Source organism: Epargyreus clarus, unplaced genomic scaffold, assembly GCF_041222505.1.
Source record: "Epargyreus clarus isolate Ecla_fem2 unplaced genomic scaffold, WU_Ecla_fem_2.2 ptg000003l, whole genome shotgun sequence".
NCBI classification, from domain to species: domain Eukaryota; kingdom Metazoa; phylum Arthropoda; class Insecta; order Lepidoptera; family Hesperiidae; genus Epargyreus; species Epargyreus clarus.
Genome location: NW_027332211.1, coordinates 8,493,314 through 8,509,647, shown reverse-complemented (window position 1 = coordinate 8,509,647; position 16,334 = coordinate 8,493,314). Strand labels below are relative to the sequence as shown.

Here is a 16,334-nt window from a genome sequence, read left to right as displayed (position 1 = left end):
TATTGTAAGAAAACAATTGAATCTCTAAAGTGTTTTATCTACCTCTATTTTTACTTTATTAGTTTATAAATAATAATTTATTATTACTGTAACAACTGAATCCTAAGTAATTTTAAATAAGTACTTATTTGTGATAATGTAGGAATGATACTCTAAGGTCTCTCTCAGAGACAAATGTTCAGGTGTAAATGAAATGGGACCATAGCTTACACGGACTAAAAAGCGGAGAGCTTTGTAACGTTTTTTATTAACATTAAATAACATGTGTAAAGTTTAAGTCTAGAACACAAAACAATGTGGCATCTTTGCTGTTGTCCCAATTTCAATGTATAGTGTACAAAGTGCTCGTTCGATCTTGTCAAATTATTTATTATGAAATATAACCCTGAGATTAAAAAGTTTTTGCATTTTAAAATATCCCTCTGCCTATTCTCCTCTCCTTGAACATATAAATAATCAAAAGTAAAGTCATGATTGCTCCTGTCATGATAATTGTGGTTTCTTTTGGCAGGCCACACTTATTTTCGGCGTAGGAATCTGGTGCTATTGTGACCTGAAATTTTCCATTCATAATTGCATATAATAACATTTATTCCCATTTTTTCCACTACTATAAATTAATTTTACTCACCAACATATACTTGGGATCGGGGCGATTACGCCACGAGAAGGAAGGCACAGAGTGTTCTTCAAATTTAATACTGTTATAAGAATGTTCTTGTAAACATCCATGGTGGGTGTGTCCCCCAAACGCCACTCGGGGCTGTATTTTCTCCGCAAGGTATTCTGTTGCTTCCTTTGACAAAGCATCAATCTTGATTCTAAATAATTTATTCCGTTCTGGTAATGGTGGAGCATCAGGCTCAGTACATTCAGCATCCGACAATCTGTATAATGGAAAATGCTGAAAATAAAGTTTCGAGGAAATTAATAATTTTTTGGCAAGATTTACAAATATGTATGTACATAATATGAGCTCCTAAGCTGGTATTTGGGAGACTTGGTAATAGCGGAACTGCTTTTTTGAAAATTTTGTCAACATGGTTGGACGTTAGTTTTGACCCAATCATGTGAACCTGCTCATAGAACGAAATGTAAAATCGAAACGACAATAAAGCAAAGTAAATTAATACCTGCATGAGAATCGGTTGACTATAGGTGAAATTTCGATCTACATCTTTGCAAAGAGCTCCTCCTGGTTCACGAGCACACTTCAATTGCCCTGAAATAAAAAAAAATAAAGAAAACTTTAAATAAAATGCACTTTTAATTTTTGAGAAATTCCCCACATACAAAAATCAGCAAAAAATCTTTGGTTGGTATAGCAACTTATAAAATACTAGCTGACCCGGCAAGCTTTGTATCGCCTCAAATTCTATTTATCACATATATTTCATATAAAATATAGCCTATGTTACTCGTGGATAATGTAGCTTTCGAATGGTGAAAGAATTTTTAAAATCTGTCAAGTAGTTTTTGAGCCTATTCATTACAATCAAACAAACAAACAAAGTTTTCCTCTTTATAATACTTGTATAGAAAAAAAGATAGCAATGCAATTTGCAATCAACCCATTACTGTCCCACTGCTGGGCACGGGTCTCCTCTCATAATGAGAAGGATTAGACCATAGTCCACCGCGCATGCAATAGGCATGCATTATTTTATTTTAATACCTGATATCTTTTCTATAGAATTTCTTGCTCCAGTGCATAGTCGGCATGAATCACCTTGCATTGCCATGGAATTTAAAAGAACAAAATGGCTGCCCTTTAAATAAATATGTTGAACTGAGGGGGATTTCAATAGCTTCACAAATCTTTGAAGAGATCCCCTCCTTATACTGAAAAAAATTGTAAAAAAAATCAAAATGAAACAAACAAAATGAAATATGAGGTTATTTTGCTTATGAGCAAGAACAATATATAATACTAATATTAATAAAAAATATTTTATACAGCTTTTATGCTAGTAAAGCACCTACCGATTATGAAATCCAACATCATGATTCCCCACTGCAACATACATTTTCGTGTCATTTGGAACGGCAAATAGATTATAGAAACGTACAACATAATCTTCAAATTGCTTCTCATCAGTCCATTCTCCTTCATCAAATAAATCTCCTAAAAATCAGTATTAAGTGAAAATATATTTTTATTGTGACTTATTTCGTTACCGTGGCAAGAGACAAACTGCTCCATATCAAAACACAAACACAAAATTGTGAAGTGGGGGTAAATGTATTGATGTTCAAAAAAAGTTCTGTAAAGAATCTACTGTGATAAAGTATTTTTGATTTGATTTAATTTGAATAAAACAACATCCTAATCTCCGAAATACCATCCGAATATTATCTACCCTTGATTTAACATTATTTTTAATACTGTATTACCATTATCTTTAATAAACTTGTTCTTCAATGGACATTAACAGTGAATGCACTGGTGACATTGGATAAATGGTATTATTGATATTCTTCATATAATCACTTTACTTCTGATTCATAACAAATTATGTGATATATCAGCGCTCTCAACTTCGGTCTTCCGATAAAAGTATCTATCTTCTTGAAGACACCCAAAGTATTATAATTTCATAAAAACTTACCTAAAATAAAAACTACATCAGGGTTGTGTACATTGATTATAGCTTGGAATGCCTGATGCATTTGCCATTCCCTCCTCAACTTATCAAACCAGTGGCCTCTGTAGGGACCTAATAAATGAGTATCCGCTAATATAAATGCTTTCAAAATTTCAGAATTCTCTGCATTGCTCTCTATCGCTGGCCAGTAACACTGAAAATTGTAAACTGTTTATAAATTTAATATGTATTAAAAAAAAATGTAAGATATTAAATTACCACAAAAAAGAAAGGTTTCTAAACAATAATAAGAAACATTATTTAAAAATGTGAGTTAAAAAGAAATATATAAATTATTTAATTACCTGTGCAACCACAACATAATAAATAAAATATTCACAGTAAAGTCCAATAAAAATGAGGCCAAAAAGACACTTCAACAACTTTTTGGTTATCCTCCGCATTTTCTATGAGCTGCATGTTCCTTTCCTTAACTAAACTGGAACTCCATAAATTAATTGATAAGATTTCCATATTTCCTTACAATAATAATTGATAGTGTTGCCACTATGGCGTTTTCAATACTAGATTTTCATTCTGACTTACTTACAGCAAAAATTTGGAAAAATGAATAAAATAGAATTACAATATATTTAAATGTTGCTAAAGTTATATACTTAATTGATTAACAAAGGCGATACCCACATTAATTTAGGTTTATCCCCCTTATTTGTAATCTTATATTAATGAAGTTTTCTTATAAACAAAGTTCTGGAATCCAGCTAATGATAATTCTGAACTTTCTTGTTTAGTTATTTAGCGTTACCTGGGTAGCAATTACATAAATACCAAGTAACGATTTTCATTATTTACTTCTGGCATCTGGCACTAATTGAAACAATAAGAATAGGAAAAAATTAAGGCAACTCATTATTTACTCTGCACAAACCGATCATGTTATTACCTTGCTTTATCTTTCTATTTATTTACATATCGATTTTTGTATTATCATCAATAATCAATTATATACATTAGATTTATTTCAAAAATCACTAATACGAATACAAGATACGAAACTAAACTTTATCAATAAAGTAAACATTAAACAACATAAACAAGACATTTGTCAACTGTCATTGTCATTTATCATCGGTACATTGTCAATGTCACCTATGTACTTGTGCTACAGATTAACAATCAATGTTAATAATTATTTTAATGTACATTATATGCTCTGGAATGTATGGATAAAATCTTTTTTGCCCTTCTTAATAAATCGATCGTCCTGAGATTTCCATTCAATGTTTTAAAATATAACTTATTTAATAAAGTTAGTTCGAAACACAGTAAGCGATGTTGGACGAGTCTTTATTAAATCATCACAGTATTAGGATTCGTCCGCCCAATGGCATATTACACTTTTGATTCTTGTTAAGGCCTTTTATCGTATCATGCGCGTTTATGATCGCACTCCTGTCCTACCAACATAATATATAGAATGCAGAGCAACTACAGTCAATTTACGTGTGAACGTGGGACTCGTGTACACGCATGACAGGCAAAGGACCTATATAAATTTGATATGCCGATACGCATATAAATGCAAGTGCCAATAGAAATCGCGAAATATGTATATATACTGAAATGTTGCCTAGTGCGGACGAGCCTTATCTTTCAAGGGTTGTATAAATAAAATAATAATTGCTATAATGAAAAGCAAAATTCAGAAAGCCTCATTTATTTAACATCCTTATATAATTAGTCAGCGAGTATCATAATAATTAATTGTTAATAGGGCGAAAATAATCTAAACATAAAGTAAAGAAACCATTTGTACCATTCAATCTTGATTAGGTATTAGATTATTTAAAATTTTATCTTAAATAAACCTATTCATAAACTTATAGCATATAATGCAATACAAAATGAAATGTAGATATAGAACCATTCATAAAAAAGTAAATTGTCTTTTATATATAAAGTGAGAATATATAGGTATCTTAGTTAACAAAACATCATATTTTCTACAACTCTCCAATCAAATCAAAGATGTATAAGTCATTAGAGGTGATGATAATACGAGTGTAAGATTATTATAACAAATAAGTACGTCCATATTTCCATGGAATTGTACACATATACAACTTAGCAACGAAAATTCAATTCAACCATCATTTTATATAGCAGAATAATAACATAATAACGATAATAAGAGCCGAATAAATAACAACCAATTGATATTAATTTAATATCACAATATTAATCAGAACTTTACAGAATACAATCATTGTGTATAACGAATAGTAATCGTATTGATTTTGTAGAAGTATTAAATACGGCTAATACATACAATTCCTTATAATTAATGAGTACCATATCTTTCTGGTTCTTTTAAATACTTATAAAAATACATTTGGTGTATAATACTTCACATAAATTTAGTATATTTGGTGAATTTGCGTTAGTAGATATCACAAAAAATAAAGGGTTCAAGGGTTCAATCCATATGGTTAAAAATTACCCCAATAATCAAAATTGCCCATTGAGTTCGGGAATTTTTTACGTCAGTGCTTATGTAACTTAATATTAGTTTTTCTAGTTTAACAATCTAACCAAAAATGCTTACTTGAGAATTGAAGAAAACAAAGTTAGTGTGAGTTATAACGTAAAATAATAATGAGTTAACGTAATGTCTGTTTTATGACAGCAATTTCATTTATATCTTTTACTTCTGGCCATTATACTATTCGACAAGTGGCAAAGGCCTGAAGCATAGTCCACTAGGTGGTTTCATTGATTGATAGAGGAAGGTACGATAGTAGTCAAGACGAAACAAATGTTCCTAATCCACTCGTGAGATTTAACAAAAATATGATAACAATCACGACTTAGTGCCCTCCGAAGCGAAAAGCGCGCATAAAACTTAGCGCTTCGCGGTTCTCGGTCTAACCGTAGACCGCGCCTGGCAGCTTAACTTTATAGATCAGTTTCGGTCTACTTAAGTCACTAGCCTAGAAGTACGCTTTCGCGTCTTCACAAATTTACACAATGCAGTACTTTCCACACTACGATTTACCATAGAACTTGCTGTTTAGTAGAAAGATAAGTAAATTGACGTTGATTTTCGCCTTCCCAAACATGTCCATAATCGCACAGCCTTCGTATTGTTTTTGCAATAAATCTTGTATGTCTACTTCAATTTTCTCCATCTCAACTCCCATGAATTTTCCCTTAACAGTAAACACACCATTATGATCAGTTGGTGTGATCTCAAATTGTACATTTTTAAACTGTGACGGCGAGAGTCCTTCTATTTCCAGTAACACACCCCTTTCCATTAGTTTTGCACCTGAATACTTTACTGTGAGTTTTGATTTTAGCTTCTGCACGTCTTTTCCGGATCTTCTTAAACATGCATGCACACTTCTGAAAGTAATAAATATAAATGATCATATAGTTAAACTTCGAAATAATCGGAAAGCGATTTTTATGCACTGTTAAAATAAAGAAAATTCGCCTATGCCAATAAAACTAAGTAAGTATTAAACTTTATTTACACAGTGTGATAATATTCCATCATGATGGCTAGGTATAATATATTAGGATGGTAGGTACAAAGGGTACACCCATCACCCGCCATATGAAGGTAAATATAAAATTAAAATACATACTTTTTCCCCGTATGGAGATTTGCCAAGCAAGACTTGATGTATTCATCGTACGATTTGCACTTCTCCTGGTAGTACTTAGTCTTTTCCTGCAGACTTTGCTTCGTACGTGTGAGCGTAGTAAGCGCCCTTCTCTGCGCTTGGCGGTACTTGCCCTTGTTACACAAATCAAGCGCTATGGAAGTTATGAGCGCCTGGTACCCGTCTTCCCGAGTCACGTAACCCTCGTCTTCCAGCATTTGCAAGTTGCGTCGCAGTTTCGCTATATGTTCACGGAGGGACATAACTTCGTCGGGTCGCGCTTGACCGGAATATATCCGACGTTGCACTTGTTCACTGTACTGCTCCTGTTGTTCTTTCGTTGTTCCGATAACTAACGCTTCCAAAAGGTGTTCTCCTAAAAATAAATAATATATTGATATTAATATCCCTACCAAATCATTTATCACTGTAGCTGCAAACGCAAAGAAAGTCTTACCATTTAGAAAAGGTATAATTGCTACACAAAGTTCTTTGGTTTTTATGAAAAGTTTATTCAAGTCTGTCATGTCATCTGCGGGCGCTTGAAATTTGTTTACTAACGCAAGACACACTTCCAGTCTAGAATTTTCTTCAGAGTCGCCTCCTTGCTGCAAAAAACAGTAACATTGTAATATACCATATACAAAATTATTACTTTACACCATCTTTACAACTCGTAAAATATTCAATGCTGAACATCATATGTGCAGGGTAAAAGAAATCAAAAACACAGCTTAACTAATTGTTATATTTGAGGCCATACATTTTTTTACTTATATGAAAAAAGCAAATTGGTTTACCATATCTAAATCTCGAGATGCAAGTTTAGCGACGCTAGGCACTTCGCCCAGATCATCCAGCAGTTCGTTGAGTCGGTCGTTTGGATCAGGTGCTATGATGTCCTGGTGTTCTACTAGTAATGCATGTGTGTCCACAATTTCCTAAAAATATAAAGTTATACTGTTGTTGTGTCTACAAATAAATAAATAGAAAATCTACCCAGGCGGCGGTTGTCTAGAACTCTACATTTTTATACGTAAATAAAATACATAAGTAATCCTATGACTATTATTATTATAGAATGGGGTAATTCAGGAGTTTTCAGAACTAAGATTAAAAAACAAAGTCATATAGGTACATCTGACTCTGTGCGTCATAATATCATACTTTCAATTTTATTAATTTAGTGTAAGAGGTTTACATTTCTGTAATAAAGTTACACAAACTAAAGCGTAAAAGGCTACAAATATTATAAAGTCACCGGAAATGTTAGCCTTTCCAGTATATGATTGTATTATATTATACCTGAACAGTTATATAAATATGCGGGTGGTGTAGTAGCGTGGCCTCGGTGTACTCGTCCACCGCGAAGTACTCCTCGAGCGTGGGACCGCGGCAGCACCGCCGGAACAGCTCCTTCATCTTCTCGTGGCACTCCACTATGAACGGGTTCAGACATCGGAGATGACTGGATTCCTCGCCGAACTGGTAAAAAAACATTTATTGAAACATACAGAACGATTTTTTTAAATGGGCCTTTAGGGCCAAATCTGAAACTATAAAAAATAGCGAAAAATGCTGAAAGGAGTTATGAAGCTGATAAGAACTAAGACTGCATCATTAGATTTTTAAGAAATCGATTTCTTGAAAACCCCTGTATATTTATAACGCAGTATCTCCACTCATGATCACGCCGGCGTACAAACTGCAAACGCATGCCTGTATAACATTTATTAAAAACACAATATGGAACTACCCATTTATCTAAACTAGCCAATATAAAGTATTTTACCTATTAACCATTGGAGTCAATAACATTATGGAAAATAAATTACTTACGCCTTTTTTCGCAGCGGCGAAATGCAAGATTTTCGCAACCGACGCGAGATTTTTCCTTTGATCTGTCGTAAGCCCGGTGCCGTTTGGCATGTTGATGATATGAAAAGCATCTGGTGCAACTATTGCAGCATTTAGAAATTGATAATACACCAAGTTGCCGATTACCTGAAATTATAAATTGGTATTTTTTTTTTATAATATAATATAGGAGTAGCAGTCGAGCAATACAGTCCACCTGATGGTAAGTGGCTACTGCCGCCCATGGACATCTGTAATCAACGCCAGATAGGATTAGATATTCCCACCTGAGGTCGGCCACAGATGCGCCGCTACTCCTGAGGATTAAGCTGGAACGCTTCGAAAAAGTATGTCTCCCTTACCACACCCTTCAAACCAGAACACAGCATTAACATTAACAGTATTTTCCGCGCCCGCGCTCTGGATCCGAATACTCTAAAGTTTAAATTCCAGGCACGAACTTGGAAACATTATGAGACAACCTACAGTTCAACTCATGAGCCTAAACAAATCATGGCTCTAAATTCTTATGAATGCATTTGGGAAAGTAAGGTTCTAAACTCCCAGATCGGTACTTTGTGGTAATTTTTATTATACCTTACCTTCAAAATATCTTTTTCTGGCGTATGAGGAAATTTTGATGTGAGAGCCCTATGCAAAACTCTAGCCATGTACGTGATACAGAATGGCAACAGTTCAGTGGAATTTGTAATCTTGTCCAGAAACATGGTAACTACAGTCTTCAACTGCACCAGAGCTACCTGAAGCCGCGACTTCACTTCAGGGTAGGTAAGCGCTTCTTCTTGGGTCACATTGTATGGCAATTTTCTGAAACAGAATATACTTTAGTACCATGAACATTTATGGGGAGTAAGGATGGATTTGTCATAAATGTGTGTAATTTATTGCGTTAGGAATTTACATAACTATTTTCTGTAACACCAAATGACTTGAGCACTTATATAAAAAAATTAAATATGACTGAAATTCAGGATTAAAACCGAAAATATATATTTTATTTTGCGAGTTTCTTTTTTTATTTTGAGTATCGACGTTGCTACCGCTAAAAGAATAAAATTTACCAAAACGTTTTAAAAATATGCTATACTTACGATATTTCTCCAGTTTTCATTTCTGTCTCATTTCTCCACGCCTTATATATTTCGACAGGTCCTGTTTCTATATTCAAATCTTTATCTTTCAAAATCTTTTCAACGAGCGGCCCTATTATAGTTTGAAGGCTATTCAATCCAGACAACTGCCTTGAGAGACTCACAGCCATTTTCAATACTAAGGGGGTGGAGGCAATAATATCAAAAGGTTTGGAGACTTTACAACTGATTTCTTCTTCCAAGGTAAATCTGAACAACTTCAGCAATAAATACTCGTCTCTGGCATACGCACCAAAGTTATAAAGACTTAACACAACATTTTGTAGGAAGAAGTTCGTTTTATTCTGAGGGATGCAGAACAAAAGTTTGGACAAGTATGTCGGATTTGTTTGAAGCTCGTAAAAAAGTTGCTGATACCCATCCAGAAGCCTTTTGCTTTCCTTTGTGAGTGATTTCAAGCCTTTAACGGCAGTCGATATCGTTAAAAGAGATTTGTTCTCATTACGATTGTGAAACACAAGTTTGGTCATAGAATTGTGTTTGACCAAATTATTCAGCTTCAAGCCATGAGCGGCTACTTCTTGTAACGCAATACGATTTTGAACTAGCAGACCTATTTTTAAATCCATATCATCTATCGTTTTTGAGAGCTCCTGGTTTTTCCTGATAGATTGCACTACTTCCGATTTCAATGTTTGTAATTCTATCTCCCTGTCGTAATCTTCCGTGGCGAAGTCCAAAATAGGGATGAACTTTTTGACAACCCTTAAAGGAGGATTAGGAGAGTAAAATAGAGAGGTAAATGCTTGGCGAGCCCGTCTTCCGCGCCACAGAGCTTGAATTTTTATTATTTTCTGCTCCTGAAATTAAACAATCTATGTTATTTCTAAAACTTCATTTGGAAACATATTTCATAAATCAATTGTATCTAAAAAGAAAAAATCTACACCTACACTAGACTGGTTCTATTAAATAATCTGTGAATACCTGAACTTTGTACCACGCCCAAGGATTGAGCTTCCTTTCCCTTTTCAGTTTGGCTTCAATCGCCTTCATCTTTATAAGTGTACCAAATTTTCGCTGCGCCAAAATGCGTCTCCACCACGATTGAATACGAATAACGTATCCGACATTCGATCTCAGATACATTTCTCTTTGTATCGCTTGTCGAAGCAGATAGCCCCTGCAATGGCCTTGGAACTTTGTTATAGTTATTTCAAAAACTTTCTGCTTGTAGGTGTTAACATGATGTTTATTAGTTTTCTCAATCAAAACCCTCGCGTCTTTTTTAGTCAAGTAACGAGCGTAGGGTACGAATCCTTTTGGCGTAGTCCAACTGTATGTGTAAGATTCCACATCTATATAAATCGTGTTTCCTGCCTCAGTATGACATACAATCCATGAACAGATATTTTGTCCTTTCTTTTTCAATGCCTTTGAGAACATTTGGAAATACACATCTCTACCAGATGGCTCAATTATCTGAGAGTCAAATAATATTGGATTCGAAAGAGCATTCCAAAATTCTCTAACATTGTTTTTCAAAACTGCTAAATTCAATTGGACCAAAGCATCAGTTAATTCCTTGGCTTTCATTGATTCATTGTTAACCTCATCAATGGTCTGGATAATATCATCCAGCCAAAGATTTTGAGTTTCTTTACTCAATAACTTCTTTTTCAAAATTCGCATGTACAAATGATATTCCTCTTTGTGTAACATTGTTGGCAACTTCAAACATGGACTCTTAAGCAACAATATTAGTGTGTCAACATCTTCTTTAGATACTGCTTTGTTTATGTTGTCTATTACCATTACCACTAGAAGATAAATAAAATATTTTTATTAGTGCTGATTATAATTTACGTGTAAGTAGTATTAGAATCATGAAGGTCAAATTAGAAAAAGAAAAAGTACGAAATACAAAAACTTGCATTATTTTGTGCTTCTATAGACTATTAGTAAAGATCTTATGGAATATTAGATAGTAAATCATGCTTATTAGAATTACGTAAAATATACTCACAGTCTTCATTATCATCATCTTTTGAATTGACCATGTCAATAGTGTCACGAATATCTTCCATAGTCAACAGTGGGCATTCACACTGTTCTCTATACTTTACGTCCAAAGCAGTCACCAAAGCCGACAAATATCGCCGTCGGCAATGTGGCCGCAGTGTCTCCAAATGTATTTGTTTCGAATTCAGAGCGTACCAAACAGATTCCTCGTCACCTCTTTGCACGGCCTGCGATATAGACGCGACCGCCGTCAAGTAAGTCACAGACGCGGCAATTTCATTCTCATTAAGAGGTCTTTCCAACTCACATTTCTCAAGTCTCATTTCCTCAAATATGAGGGGTATCGCAAATTTGTCAATCTTAAAATTAAAATGCAATTTAGGATTTGTCAATGCTGCATATAAATCGTCAGGATCGCCTAGGTCTAAAACAGTATTGATAGTTGCAATTGCTGTCTTATGGTCCTTATGTTCAAGTGAGTTGTTATTTCCATCATTTATGATATTCTGAAATATCTTATGCCAATTTGTTATGCTTTCAACATCAATGTCTTTGTTGGTCTCCATTATGTCTTTGACAACATCACAATAAAAATCTATATTGTCGACCTTGTAATTCTTCACTTTTACCCAATCCTCATTAAAACTTTTATGTAAACTGTTGACATCATTATTTTTGCACGCTGAACACAGAGATTTCCATAGGTATTTATAGTTTGTTGCTGTGATGTGCCCTTGAATTTCTACCAGAGTCAGCAATTCATCATACTCATCTGGGACATAACTATCATTGAGGGAATGATTATGGGCCACTCGGATTTTCTCATATTTTGCAGCTTTCAACACTTTCTTGTACTCATTGATTAACCGATTTTGGACATACTTTAACTTAAGAGATGGGTTCAGTAAAGCAGAAGTTATAGACTGATCTGTATCCAGAAGGTTATTTAGTTCTTGAATTGCATTGTCCACATTCATTTCATTATCACTTATCTTTTTAGACAGGATCCCACCAATTTTTTGGAACATTGGAAGAGGATGTTCACACTTCTGTAGGTCTTTGGTAACAGAATCTAATTGCTCATCTGTAAATAAAAGAAGTTAAACATTAAATTGTAGTCCTTAAATTTAAATTATGAAATTTAAGTATGTATTGTCCACAGTTCCAAAAAAATTGATATAATTGAGAGCTGTTCGAGAAAATAAAAGTTATTTAACTAACCTAACTCGGGAAATAACAAACTCACCCCATTTCACTGCTTTTGAGTTGTAAAGTATCATAGTAATTTAGGGCAATGATTATTTTTGTGTGAAATCGCGAAATAGAAAGATCATCAGGCCTTACTAAAATAATGTATATAAATACCTGTAAATACTGCTTTGCCAAAAACATCGTGAATTATAGGAGCCTTTCCCAGCTTGAATAGATGAGAGCTCAAAGCATGGAGACAATAAATGACTCTTGGCATATTTTTGTTATCATAAATATCCGTTGTTTCCGGTTGGAACGTCTGAAATAAAATGTGTAGTGTGTCTAAGTATTACCTGTTAATAATAGTTTCTTGAGTTTCTTGACTCTCATTGTTTTATTAATATGATGGTAAGTACTTCATGATGATTATGCAGTAATATTAAAATAAACAATTAGTACATTGTGTAAGTGTCTTTCAATCATTATATACCTACTTACCGCAGGTAATTCTGTCTTCTTCAATACTTGCAAAAACTTATTAATATTATCTGTGTGTTTGAATTGTAGTCCAACTACCTGTAATTACAGTAATAATTAAGGTGATTATAAAAGTCAGTGAATTGGGACATTAAAAGGGTTTTTATTCATATGACAAAGATTAAAGATTGAAGAAATTTTATTTAATTAGGATTAAGCAGCGGTTATGAAAATAATCAAAAATCTTATCATTCAGGTTTCTCATCAACAACCCATTATTGTCTCCTCTCATAATGAGAAGCATTAGGTCATAGTCCATCGTGCTGGCCAAGTGCGTATAGGTAGACTTCACATACTTTTGAGATTTTTTTTAAGCAAAGCTCTCAGGTATGCAAGTGATCATTAATTTCTAATATGCACATAACTTTGAAAAATCAGAGGTGCATGCCTGGGATTTGAACTTTGGACCCCACGTCAAAACACCAAGTTTCTTAACCACTAGGCTATCATTGATTCGGTTTCTCACTAAATTAAAATTATGAATTACCTTATATCGCCTTTGGTCGATATCATAAATTTTATTCAACGGCAATGATTCAGGTGATATAAAGTGTCCCAGCTTTGCTAAGTACACCCCATTTCGCAAACTTTCCTCAAATTCCACAGCATGTGGCAATTGTTCCTTAATGCATGCTTCCATCCAAGTTTTTGCTTCTTCCAATCTACATAAATATTCATATGCAATTGTTCTTTGTCGTATCACATCCATTTCTTGACCGGTCTTGCGAACTTCAGTATCACCTATAAAATAATATGACTAAGTAATAAGGCAATAGTGGTGATACAATTCTGTAGATTAACTGAATGTCCTATATTCACATGAGCAATAATATTCTGGTTTGAAGAATGTGATAATCCCCTGGAAGTCAGGAGTGGCAGTAAATTTGTAATCAGTCACAGTGGATAGGATCTCTGGATACCTTTCTCTACTATGAGTAAAGCCTGTAACATCACTAAACATCTGGCAGAACTTGGTCAAGTTAATCTAGTACTATCATCATAGCAAGATACATATAAAACTTTTTATGCAACAAGATTTCTCAAAATAAGTCCAGCCGGTAGTAAAGAAACTTACTTTTAAGTCGGTTTAAAATATGCTTGAAGATGAAAATAGAAACGAAGAATATTACTTTATAGGAAAGAGTAAAATGTAAACAAAATTTTGTAATTAAATAAGTATGACTATATATTGTAATTTTGTACCAAAAAACGGAAGTTAATTAAAAAAATAAGATAATCATAGCTTACAATCGTCAATCTTTCCTATCATTGTTTCTTCGGCTTCTTTACCCATGTTCACAAAATGTATATTTGTTTACCACTATCTTAAACCACATTTATAGTATTAAACGATGTATTATTGTTCTAAATTACACTGTAATAATAATTAAATGTAGAATAACATTCACATTAACAATCGATAACAATAAATTCTGTTGGCCACTCAAATATTTTCAAAACACATGTGACGGTTATGCACATTTTTAAATAATCTCTTTCTGTATCAAGCAATGAATCTATTATGCCAAATTAGTGTTGATGCAAACTCTTACGTGACGAACAATAGACTAAATAGAAATATTAAGAAATTAATTGAATTAAAGGAATAACCGGAATATGTATAAAAAATCTTTGGGGGAGGGGCGACAAATGATGCAGCTATCCCTGGGAATTAAGAATTTAAAAGAGATTGAAAATTTTGCGACTGAAAGGGGGGAACATCCCCCATCTAGGCTACTTTCAATTACTACAACTACTATCCACAATGTGGCATCAGCCTTATTCTTATCGAATACTGGCAGTTCTATTGACGCACCAAAATTTATGATCAATGTGTTTATTGACAGACGTATGTTTAATTCGTCGGTACAAATTATAAAAATATAATTATAAAGTTGATTTTCGTCCGTGACCAAAGCACATACCTTGCTGCTGTATTTTTTATTTAGTTAAATAAAATGGATGAAGAAACACCGGAAGTAGAACCAAAATATGAATTAGGATGTGTTTGTACGTGTCTATCTGAAAAAGCAGCTTCATCTGAAAAGGTTGAAATACCAGCGCGTAAAGAATATATATTATCAACAGTCGCTAGAACTGAAAATTATTTGCGGGAACGGCGAATACCTGAATTAATTCGATATCTATTTACAAAAATTTTAGCTGAAACTTCTGATAAACCAATTGCTTATCTTGAAAAGCTTCTCGATGATTGCATGTTATTTCGAGCTGGTCATGGAGCAGCACCAGTTTTATACGAGAAAAGGTTAATTTATTATACATCACTTATTTTTTACGTATTACATGTGATTTTTTTAATAAATACAACCTTACACAATTACGTATAATGGAACCCAAATATCCCATAGCAATGCAATATTATATTATATCATCTCTTGAATGATATATTACAGTTAGACTGATATGAATATTTAAACAAATCTAAGTGTTAAACCTCGTGGATAGTAAGTTTTGGTACGTTAAAAAAATAACATTAGCTAATTAATGCAACACATTAGCTTTTATCTGCTTTGTTTTTGATCAGAAAGAAATTCCATTCTACCTAATAAACAAAAAGTTTGTATCAGAAGGCATTTAATATATTTTATTTGCAGACATTTAGAAGCAGTAATTAAAAGTTTTGACCCAGGAAATCGTGGATGGCTGAGTGCTGGTCAAGTGCGCCGAATGTATTCTACTTTAGGACTTACTCCTGATATTTTGGATGACGAATATGAAGAACGGTATCCTACGGACACGGTGTTGGAGAAAGTTACGATAGCTCAAGAAATGGAATTGTTTGATTTGTTAGCGTCGGGAATGATAATGGATTCTCTTTTCAAAGATCACAGGTCCGAAAAATCCAGCATGCATTAACAGACTGCCTGCTTAAAATTATTGTTTATTAATATTATTTTCGTGACAAACATAGATTAGTAAAGATTACTCACTCCTAACAAGAAAATGTGCCCAGTTTTGAGAATTGAAATAGTTGCGTAAAAAAGTTTTGCCACGTTTCCGTGCTAAAATGTCCCTAAAATATTTGAAATAATTATTTATTTATTACGTAAATTGTACATTGTAATTGTAAATTACGCAGTATTAGTTATTTATTCGTAAATTTTCTGTAAAAAGTTTTTATTTGTCAAGAATTCAAAAAAAAAGAACTTACTATAATAAGCCGTTTGTGGCTTCATTCAATTTCAAGGCGGCGAAGTATCTTTACTAATCTATGGTGACAAACTTAAAAAAACATATTACTCAAAGGTGAGGGTAATTTTGATGGTTTGTAATTAATTAATAAAACTTTCCAACTATAAGTATCGTTATTTCATAATTAA

At 33.4% G+C, this 16,334-nt stretch overlaps 3 protein-coding genes across 4 annotated transcripts; 1 reads left to right on the top strand and 2 right to left on the bottom strand.

The window, feature by feature from the left end:
* Nucleotides 1-229: 229 nt before the first annotated feature.
* Nucleotides 230-3,697, bottom strand: PGAP5 (Per1-like protein PGAP5). Of its 2 annotated transcripts, none has more exons than XM_073086888.1 (8): nt 3,550-3,697; nt 2,951-3,084; nt 2,610-2,799; nt 1,984-2,125; nt 1,676-1,842; nt 1,134-1,222; nt 632-904; nt 230-553 (listed from the first exon to the last, which is right to left on the bottom strand). In XM_073086888.1, the coding sequence occupies exons 2-8, from the start codon at nt 3,047-3,049 to the stop codon at nt 410-412; spliced, it is 1,104 nt and encodes a 367-aa protein (XP_072942989.1). In that variant the 5' UTR covers nt 3,050-3,084; nt 3,550-3,697; the 3' UTR covers nt 230-409. The 2 variants fall into 2 exon arrangements, with proteins under 2 accessions (XP_072942989.1, XP_072942996.1); XM_073086895.1 differs by lacking the exon at nt 3,550-3,697 and adding an exon at nt 3,291-3,511.
* A 601-nt stretch (nt 3,698-4,298) lies between these two features.
* LOC140752527 (ras GTPase-activating-like protein IQGAP1) lies at nt 4,299-14,468 on the bottom strand. The gene is made up of 14 exons (XM_073086867.1): nt 14,242-14,468; nt 13,481-13,734; nt 12,955-13,032; nt 12,631-12,775; nt 11,270-12,349; nt 10,231-11,063; nt 9,244-10,103; nt 8,734-8,959; nt 8,114-8,278; nt 7,580-7,759; nt 7,075-7,215; nt 6,732-6,882; nt 6,257-6,650; nt 4,299-6,011 (listed from the first exon to the last, which is right to left on the bottom strand). The coding sequence occupies exons 1-14, from the start codon at nt 14,285-14,287 to the stop codon at nt 5,651-5,653; spliced, it is 4,914 nt and encodes a 1,637-aa protein (XP_072942968.1). The 5' UTR covers nt 14,288-14,468; the 3' UTR covers nt 4,299-5,650.
* Nucleotides 14,469-14,818: 350 nt separating this feature from the next.
* Nucleotides 14,819-15,924, top strand: LOC140748899 (uncharacterized). Its single transcript, XM_073081814.1, has 3 exons — nt 14,819-15,003; nt 15,157-15,259; nt 15,609-15,924. The coding sequence occupies exons 1-3, from the start codon at nt 14,952-14,954 to the stop codon at nt 15,868-15,870; spliced, it is 417 nt and encodes a 138-aa protein (XP_072937915.1). The 5' UTR covers nt 14,819-14,951; the 3' UTR covers nt 15,871-15,924.
* The last annotated feature ends 410 nt before the right edge of the window (nt 15,925-16,334 follow it).

Excerpts from the sequence above, each read along its gene's own strand:
- PGAP5 (XM_073086888.1), bottom strand. The coding sequence starts at position 3,049 with ATGCGGAGGATAACCAAAAAGTTGTTGAAGTGTCTTTTTGGCCTCATT. Across the intron at positions 1,223-1,675 it reads TTCTATAGAAAAGATATCAG|GGCAATTGAAGTGTGCTCGT; the intron begins GTATTAAAATAA and ends TTTTTATTTCAG. Across the intron at positions 905-1,133 it reads GTCAACCGATTCTCATGCAG|CATTTTCCATTATACAGATT; the intron begins GTATTAATTTAC and ends CTTTATTTTCAG.
- LOC140752527 (XM_073086867.1), bottom strand. The coding sequence starts at position 14,287 with ATGGGTAAAGAAGCCGAAGAAACAATGATAGGAAAGATTGACGATT. Across the intron at positions 13,033-13,480 it reads TCGACCAAAGGCGATATAAG|GTAGTTGGACTACAATTCAA; the intron begins GTAATTCATAAT and ends CTGTAATTACAG. Across the intron at positions 6,883-7,074 it reads CATCTCGAGATTTAGATATG|CAAGGAGGCGACTCTGAAGA; the intron begins GTAAACCAATTT and ends TGTTTTTTGCAG.
- LOC140748899 (XM_073081814.1), top strand. The coding sequence starts at position 14,952 with ATGGATGAAGAAACACCGGAAGTAGAACCAAAATATGAATTAGGATGT. Across the intron at positions 15,004-15,156 it reads ATATGAATTAGGATGTGTTT|CTGAAACTTCTGATAAACCA; the intron begins GTACGTGTCTAT and ends CAAAAATTTTAG. Across the intron at positions 15,260-15,608 it reads CCAGTTTTATACGAGAAAAG|ACATTTAGAAGCAGTAATTA; the intron begins GTTAATTTATTA and ends TTTTATTTGCAG.